Consider the following 9,504-nt stretch of genomic DNA (forward strand, 5'->3'; position numbering starts at 1 on the left):
GAGCGTGAGAAGAGGAGTGTACGATGGGCTCTTTTTAAGATGACCTTTGCCTAATAGTTCAGGTAAACCAGGAGATGGAGGAGGATCATCAAAAAGTGGAGGTACAATCGGAGGAGAAGTAGGAGATGTGTGTTCCTCCAAAGGAGTAACCACATCGGGCTGCAACTAAGGTGGAATCATAGGAGGAACCTCAGATAACCGCGTAGGAGTAGAAACAACATTCTCAACCGATGATGTAGGCAACGGGAGATACCAATCTTCCTCAACAATGTTGGTTGGATGAACATAAGGAGTAGAGAGCAGGGTCGAGGTTTTAGAGAACGGAAACACATCCTCTTGAAAGCGAACATCTCGACTCATAAAACTTTTTCGGTTTCAAGATCATAAAGGCGCCAAGCTTTCTTGCCATAGGGGTCACCGACAAATATACACTTACGACTGAGAGGGCCAAATTTATCCTTGTCACGAGAACGGGTGTGAGCGTAACAAAGACATCCAAATGTACGCAAAATATTATACGACTGTCGTTGTCCAAAGAAGACCACATATGGAGACTTGCCATTAAAAACCGATGTAGGAGTTCGGTTGATCAAATGAGTAGCAGTGAGAATACTCTCTCCCCAAAATTTGACAGGCATGTGACTCTGGAAAAGACAAGCCCGCACGACATTGAGGATGTGCCGGTGTTTGCGTTCAACACGGCCGTTCTGTTGAGGTGTATCAACACATGAAGTTTGATGGAGAATTCCATGTTCTCGAAAATAAGACGAAAGGCATATGAACTCGGTACCGTTGTCTTTGCGAAATGATTTGACCACTTTGCCAAATTGTCGTCTCGTCATTGCACAAAAATTACAGATCAGAATAGGTACTTTGGATTTGGCGGACATAAGATACGTCCAAACGGCACGAGAGTGATCATCAACGATTGTAAGAAAATAAACGGCACCACTCGTAGACGGGGTGCGATAAGGACCCCATACATCACAATGAACCAAATAAAATCAATCTAATGCTTTACTAAGGCTATCAGGAAAAACTTCTTGTGTTTGTTCAACTTTTAAGATCTCCAAAACCGCTAGGAAAGACACAATCGGGTAAAGAAGACAAAAAGTAGGAGAAGGGTGACCAAGCCTACGGTGCCACAAAGCTTCCGAAGAAGTATTCGCCGAAACCTTATGAGAACGAGCAGCTAACACTCCAGTAAATTAGTACATTCCCTCACGTTCTTCACCTACTCCAGTCAAAGTCCTTGAAAAACGTTCTTGCAAGAAAGATAGAGTATCCGTAATATCCCTATAGAACCAGTTTGTTTCAAGAGTTTATAAACAGAGATTAATCTGCAATTAAAATATGGACCAAAACACACATCAGTGAGTAAATAAGCAGAGCTCAAAGGAAGAGAGCCTCGCTTAGTAGCCCGTGAAGCCTGACCATCCGATTTGGTCACATGGAAAGGTATTATATCCACATCATCAGCTAGAATCGAGTAATCTTCGGTCGTATGGTGTGGTGCACCAGTATCCAATATAACATTAGTTAGACGTGTTTTACCCGACAACTTTTTGGAGGTTGTGTTGGAGCGTTGAGATTCGAGGAGGTTGATGAGTTGGGTGATCTGATTGTTCCCAAGGTCAGGGGATGTTACACAAACATTATTAGCGTGGCCACGTCCACGACCAGTGCCCTGTGACGAACGACCACCCCGTTGAACTGAGCGAGTCATAGTATCCCTGTTGTCAGGACGATTTCCTCCCTTCTGCTCGTAAGACCAATCGGGAAATCCATGAAGAAGAAAACATTCGGAAACCTCGTGTCCTTGGCGGCGACCGTGAGTGCAAGAGAGTGTGTAACGATCGCGAAATCGTTGTCCAGAAACAGCAGCAACTTGTGAAGAGGGCTCTGTTTTGACCATGAATCCAATAGCATCTGTTTTGGTTACCTCCATGGACCTTGCAACATTAAGATTCTGCTCTTCACGAACAACTCGAGAATAAACCTGGGTAAGCAAAGGCAGGGGATCTTCACCGGTGATGGTGGAACGGATGTTGGTAATACGCGGAAGGTCCAAACCGAATAAGTACTGATGCACATGATCATCCTCACGTTCTTTAGTGATATCTTGAGCAGCATCACATGTGCATACACGACCAGTTTTATAATTTTGCAGTTCCTCCCAGAGTTTGGAGAGTCGACCATAATATTCTAACACCGATTGACCGTTCTGTTTACAGTCAGCAATCTCATCTTTCAGGACTTGACGACGGACACCGTTTTCCACAGAGAAACGCGAGCGGTGGATTTCCCACAATGTTGAAGCTTTGGCAATGAAATACATCGTGGAACGAAGCTTGGGGTCAATAGAGGTCAGATCCAGCCAAGGATCATGGAATTTTCTGCTCGCCATAAACTCAAATTGGGTACAGTAGTTTGTTTAGTGATGGATCCATCAATGAATCCTAGTTTCCATTTCGTCTGAAGAGAATTCTGCAATTAAATGGCCCATTCTGGATAGTTATCTTCCTGTAAGATAACAGTGGATATAAGAGCTCCAAGATTATCAGAAGTATTAAGTTGATACGGAGAAGGTGGTGTGGAAACCACGAGTTGTGTTGGGGGAGTAGCAGACATGGTGTAGAATGAGGAGAAGAAGAATTAAAAAAAAAAACGTAGATGGAGAAGTAGAAATAGAATGTAATCTCTTGCATATTCCAAACATAGGACCAAAGTATTTATACATGTGGGAGTTCCCTAAAGAGATAGGAACGTATAATATCAAATCTAAAGATATGGAAGATTGACATAAATCCTTTACTAATACTTGTAGATCGTACCTCAAGATGAAATGAGTTCAGGACGTGTAAGTGGAACTTGGAACCAGCGTGATGATATCCACAAAGTTTGTGGTGGAGAATTATGGAGAGAAATTGTTTCTTTTTGACAAAAGAGGAAGACAAGAAAAAGAGAGAGAGAGGATGACACAAGTTCTACATAAATGAACAAACAAAATTTTAATGAGGTTTCAAGTAATTAAATCCAAGTCAATTTGAAACATATGAAATAACACACACAAAGCTATTGAGACGTGTTCGAGTAGCAAAAGTACAACATATTAAGCAGAAGATGGAAAGGCAATAAGAGGGAACTTGCGACGAAAGTTCGAAACTGGCTGCTTCAGCTAGATCATATTCATCCCCAGAGGGTTGACTTTGGACTCTCCAGTTGTAACGTTTCACAAGGTTAGCTAGTGTCACCTCAACCAATGCCACCCCGAATCCTACTCCTGGGCACATTCTTCGTCCCGATCCGAATGGAATGTACATAAAATGTTGACCTTTGAAATCCAAAGGAGAATCAAAATGTCTCTGTGGGTTAAATACTTCTGCATCCATCCCCCATGTATCAATGTCTCAACTTCTCCTTCCGTTACATATAAATACTTTTAAGTATTTCATCTTCTCAACTTCTCCTTCCGTTACATATAAATTATGTGGTGAAACTAGACGAACCTCTTCTTGGAGTTTCCTCATACACTCTGGATATTTGATAAGCATTGTCATTCTCCATTCTAGGGTTGAGGAAGTTGTTGTGGTTCCTGCTATAAACATTTCCTGGTAATGAAAAAAAAAGCACATGACCGTAAAGATGTTATAGGATTTTGAATGTTTACTTCTTTTTCTTCCTAAAAAAAGGGAGTTTTATGACTTGTCTTACCCATAGGATTAGTTTCAAGTTTTTTCTGTCGAAGTCCGGTAATGATTTATCTCTTTGAATCGATAGCAATATATCCACGAAATCTGATCTCCCTTTATCTGCATCTATATGCTCTTGTACCACTCTTTCAACAAAACCATTGAACTTGTTATTTACTTCGTCCATTTTATCACCCACACCACGGAACCTATCAATACATGCCAAACTTGGAATGTATTCCCCCAGAGGAAAAGTGCCCAGGAGCTCCATAATTTCCTTCATTGTGCTCTTCACATCGATTCCACTTTCCTCAACACTATATTTTCTTCCCAAGGAAACTCTACATATGATATCATTTGCAAGGGTCATAAGGATTTCACTTAGATTTACAGATGAAGAAGAAGAACTGGCTTTCTTCAGCTTCCCCATTATAATGTTTATCTCTTCTTCTCGTACTTTCTCAAAGGACCTTACCATTTTGCTGCTTAGGAGATTTAGAATGCACATACTCTGCAATTCATGAAATTTTTATTATTCATCAGAAACAAAACAGTCAAAGCAGCTGACAAAAAAATTGAAAGCCACATTTGAGATTGAAACAATAGAAAAATACAATTGGAATCTTATTGACTCGATTAAACTTATTGACTTCAAACTGGCAGGTTTCCATGAAATCTTGCGACCTAACACTCTTTCAAACAACAACTTGTGGGAAGTGAATAATTTTGTGGACTAGATAACGAAGAGTGAGCTTTAATTTTTAAATACGCTTGATTATGAATAGTATTTACAAGGGAAGGATCACATACAAAGAAGTCCGACCAAGGCTTAGAAAAAACTGGATCGGCTATTGTGGGCGCATCAAGTAGTTAATGTTGGATAAGTTTAAACATTGCTTGTGCAGTCCAAGAGATCTCTAACAAGATTATTTAGGATAAGATAGACTTAGCATATTTATTAATAGATTCAAGAGTTATCTTCTTTAAATAAAAATATGATTAGCAAAGATTTGCTAGTACTATATATACATATCATTGTTGAGTTGTAATAGTGAGAGAGTTAGAGAGCTTTTGGTTTTTAATTTTTGAGCTATATTTCTAAACATAATAAGAGAGTTCTTATATAAAAGCTGAGTTTATTTTATTTGGTATCAGAGCTTGAAGTGAATCGATGAAACAAGGAAACTCAATCACAGAGCTTTGTTCGGTTACGTTTGGTGGATTTTGTGAAAACCCGAATACCCGAATAACCGAAAGAACCGACCCGACCCAACCCATATACTTGAACTCGTAGGCCTAATGGGGGATAAACCCTCCTTCTCGCCCACAGGAAATTATTCCTTTTTCAATCCAATGCCCCATGCTAAAATATAAGTATGGGCCATGAAAATGAAACTTTTGTTGCAAATTCATAATGTGTGGCAAACACTTATATTTGACAAGAATGATGCGATGTCGCAACAGGAATATAGTTTCAATCTATCCCAAAGGCTCTTATCTTAGAAGTAGGCGAACAAGATTCTCCAAGAGGGATATGTGAAGCAATCAAAACAAGTTACCTAGGTGGGGATCGTGTCAAAGAAGCAAGACTTCAAACCCTAATGTCAGTGTTTGAAAGTATCAAGATGAAAGACACATATACAATATATAGCTTTGTGGGAAAGTTATCGGAGCTAGCGTCGAAGTCGGCCTCTGTTGGAGAAACGATTGAGGAACCCAAAACTCATGAAAAAGTTATCATAGCTCTCGAGAAAGTTCTCAACTGGAAAACGGGACCATCGTGGTCATTCCTTTCGGTTGCGGGCATACCCGTTTGACATCTCTAGATATTATAGAATACTCAAGGCCTAAATAATGAATTCTTGATGAGGAGAATCACGAAGAAGCACAAGGCAAGCTACTATTTGCAAATTCAGAACACAAATCTTTACGACATCACGAGGGAGAAGACGTGGAAATGGAGGCAGAGGACTGAGGCAGAGAAAGATTCAACTCACAAGAACATACAATAAGTCAAACGGATCACAATCAAACAAGAGAAATGAAAGATATTATAAAAGTAATTTGCTACCGTTGTGACAAACCCGACATCTTCACTTCCACATGGCCTGACCCTTTATAAGCATGAAGTCGCGTTTTTAAATAAAGAAAATGTCATATCAAAGAACTACGAAACCAATGAAGAGGACAGGGAAATTTTGTATTTTGATAATGGGCAAGCAACCACATGATTGGCAAAGAGATATATTTTTCGGAGCTCAGCGATAACATAATGGGCAAGGTAAATTTATGAGATGGATATTTTATTGAAATAGGAGGGAAAGGATGAACCCTCTTTCAAAGAAAAATGGATGAACAACTAACTTGATATTGATATCTATACATTCCCGAACTTAAGAGCAATATTTTGAAGATAAGCTACGTAAAAAGGGTGTGATGTAAGGATGAGACAAGACTACTAGACACTCTATGGTCCAAGTGGAAGACTCTTGGTAAAAGTCAAACGATCATCCAATCGACTATACAAGATAAGTTTGGGAGAAAATGATATGCTTATACATAGAATATGATACTTGGAGGTGGCACGTGAGGTAAGGAAATATAATTTTCAAAAAAAAAACTCAATGATATGTCCCAACAAGAGATTATTCATGGCTTGCCGGAAATCAGAGAAGAAAATAGACTGTGTGAGTCGTGTCTAATTGAGAAATAAACTCCTCAATCTTTTACAATGACATCTATGTTTCAATCTTGAAAACCCCTAGAACTCCAACACGTAGACCTGTGTGGTTCTATAACAACGCCAACCAGTCATGATAACAATTATATATTTCTTTTCATAGATGATTTTTTGAGATACATGTGAATAATATTGATAAACGAAAAAAGTGAAGCATTTGGTAGATTCAAGGTGTTTAAAAGTGTAGTAGAGAAGAATATTGGGAAAGAAATCATTACTCTAAGAAGTGATAATGGAGGCGAGTTCACTTCAAGGAAGTTCCAAGACTTTTGTGAGATAGGAATCTCGGGGAACCCTAAACACCGCAACAAAACAGTGTTGTGGAGAGAAGGAATAGGATGTTGTTAGAGATGACGAGGATTATTCTCAAGGAAATGAAGGTACCAAACTACATATGGTGATTTTGATCATTTAAGTTTACTTATGTAATCAATACAGTACCAACAAGCGCCCTTGAAAAGATGACCCCTTACGAATACTTGCGAGAAAAAAATTGAGCCTTGGACGTGAGTTTTTGGGTGTTTACATACTCGAAGGTTGAAGTTACAAACCTCAAGAAACTTAAATGATCAAAATCACTAGTGCATCTTGGGATTGAGCAGATATCAAAGGCCTATAGACTCAATAACCTAACAACACGAAAGATAGTTGCGAGCTGTGACTTGATGTTTGATGAGAAGACAAGTTGAATCTGGAATAAAAATCTAGACGGACCAAGAAGGGACCCAGAATATTTCACATGAGATGGGGTGAAGTTGTAGATGCAAGAGAATGACCTGTGGTAATCAGCAATGATCAACACCAAAATCATGATAAGACCATAAGCAATAAATTCTTCTTTTTTTTTAGCATCGTAAACATAAACTTGGAGATGAAAACAACACGAACGAAGACCCTCATAACAATTACATTAATGAGAATGATGCACATCATCAATGAGTAGAGAAACCGCTAAGAATGTCATCTCATCAAGTAAGTCAACCACATTATCTTGATGATTATGTCCTTCAAGCCTCTTTAGCATGTGAGAGACTTCTATGCTCGATGGATGATGAGCTAAGTTGTTATAAAGAAGCAGAGGGTTCGTGAAAATGGAGACAAAAATGTAAAGAAGATATTGATTCTATCAACAAAAACAAGACATGGTTACTAAGTGATAAGCCGAGTGAGACAAAAGTTATTGGTCTCAAGTGGATTTTCAAAACCAAGAAAATGCGGATGGAAGGTGCATCGTGTGACTAAGGGATATGTAGAAGAATCCGACATAGATTTTGACAAAGTGTTCCTTTGGTTTCCTATCTTTTGCAGGCATATTAAATTTGATAAGATTCGTCCTTTGGAGCATAACTAAGTTGGCTGCATTTTGACTTCCCAGAGATTGCATCCCAGAAAAAGACAAAATGTGCTCAAAACAAACAAACAATATTAGAGAAAAACGTCTCTTGACCAAAATAGGAGGGTGGCGTTAGGTTGCTATCTTTGAAGGAAGCTAATAATGTGAGTTGTTTGAAGCTAGTTTGGAGAATTGTTTCACACGGTAATTCACTATGGGTTAAGTGAGCCGAAACATATTTACTAAAGCAAGCATTCTTCTAGTCAGCAAAAAAGAACACAAGTCACTACAAAAAAATGGTTGATTGCATCTTTTAAATAGAATCACAAAAGTAAATGATATCAATTTAAATGAATTATTCATAAATGATGCATAATTATGTGTTTAGCATCAATTATTATTATTGATGTCCTACTCGAATAGTTTGACATTAGTTCAATAAAAGTGACACAATTTTATTTGAATTTGCATCAATTCAAAAATATTTAACAGAAAATAATTAATAATTCTATCATAAATATTTTCATAAATTAATAATTATTAAAAAATCATAAATATACAGTATCTGTGATATGTTTTCCATAAATAATCATTTTTTAAAGTGATACAAATTATATTTACATCACTTAAATCTGATGCAAATATAAAAAATAAATGATTTAAAACAACACCTTTTTGTAGTGAGTATAGACTCTTTGATCTTAAAACAAGTTCTCAAGTTATCGACAAGTGGCTAGAGCGTTTTTTTTTTTAGGTTGAAGTGGGTAGTGATGAGGTCACATCTTTCTAGTATGATAATTGGTCAAGATTGGACAGATTTGTTGATGTTAAAGGAGATAGAGGATTTATTGACATGAGGATCTATATGGAAAGTTCAGTGGCTGATGCATGAGTAATCTTCGAAGGAGTTTCTTCGGGAGGCTATGTATGTTTCTCAAAACAGCTTGGAAATCCTAGATCATTTATTTTTCTCTTTTGGTTATGGATCTAAAATTTAGGCAGCTCTCGCAAAGGGTGTTCTCTAAGCCAGGTATACAACTAAATGCATAACAATTATTGTTTATATTTTGAATGATGAACATGATCGAGTATAGGGGTTTCTTGCTTGATACTCTTTCAAACTATTGTCTATGGGGAAGACACTACAAGAGAACAACTTATTTTTGACTACAAATGATGGTTATAGGTCACCATTTATTTATAAATTAACGACTACTCCAAGAAGAGGAACTGGAGAGACCGATGACTGTTGGTGAGGTTTTCATTAAGACACATACAAAGCCACATGGAATGTATGCCGATCGGAAGGCTGAGAAGATCGCTAAAACTTATAAGAAAAACTTGCAAGTTAAGATGTCTGAGCTCGTGAAATATCCTTCATCTATTTTAGATGTTGCTTCACAAGCTCATAAGTCACAACAGAAGATTGTACAACCATCTTTCTTCAGGTAAAGTAACATTTTCCACAATCCATATTTAAAGAGTCTTCGAATTTTTCATGCTCTTTATTTACAGTTTGACTTTTTCTTTTCCTAATCCAGCGAGAAAGATTTACAAGGTACTCTTGATGGAGTTGGAAGCCTCAAGGATCATCTTCAGGATCTTGTCAATGGAAAGCGCAAGCAACCAGGAGACCCCTCATCGTTTATAGCATTGCAAGAGAACCTGATAAAATCTCAACGTAAAATTGAAGACCATGTTACTTATAATACGCAATATGATGCTGAGTGTAACGCCCG

At 37.9% G+C, this 9,504-nt stretch overlaps 2 protein-coding genes across 2 annotated transcripts; both read right to left on the reverse strand.

Annotated features, from left to right (window-relative positions):
- Positions 789–2,934, reverse strand: LOC104777473. Its single transcript, XM_010501736.2, has 2 exons — positions 2,835–2,934; positions 789–2,523 (listed from the first exon to the last, which is right to left on the reverse strand). Exon 2 carries the CDS (start codon positions 2,405–2,407, stop codon positions 1,244–1,246), a length of 1,164 nt encoding a protein of 387 aa, XP_010500038.1. The 5' UTR covers positions 2,408–2,523; positions 2,835–2,934; the 3' UTR covers positions 789–1,243.
- LOC104779100 (cytochrome P450 71A14-like) lies at positions 2,494–4,122 on the reverse strand. Its single transcript, XM_010503494.1, has 4 exons — positions 3,715–4,122; positions 3,510–3,611; positions 3,147–3,365; positions 2,494–2,523 (listed from the first exon to the last, which is right to left on the reverse strand). Exons 1-4 carry the CDS (start codon positions 4,120–4,122, stop codon positions 2,494–2,496), a joined length of 759 nt encoding a protein of 252 aa, XP_010501796.1.

Source organism: Camelina sativa, chromosome 3 (genome assembly GCF_000633955.1).
Source record: "Camelina sativa cultivar DH55 chromosome 3, Cs, whole genome shotgun sequence".
Lineage (NCBI taxonomy): Eukaryota > Viridiplantae > Streptophyta > Magnoliopsida > Brassicales > Brassicaceae > Camelina > Camelina sativa.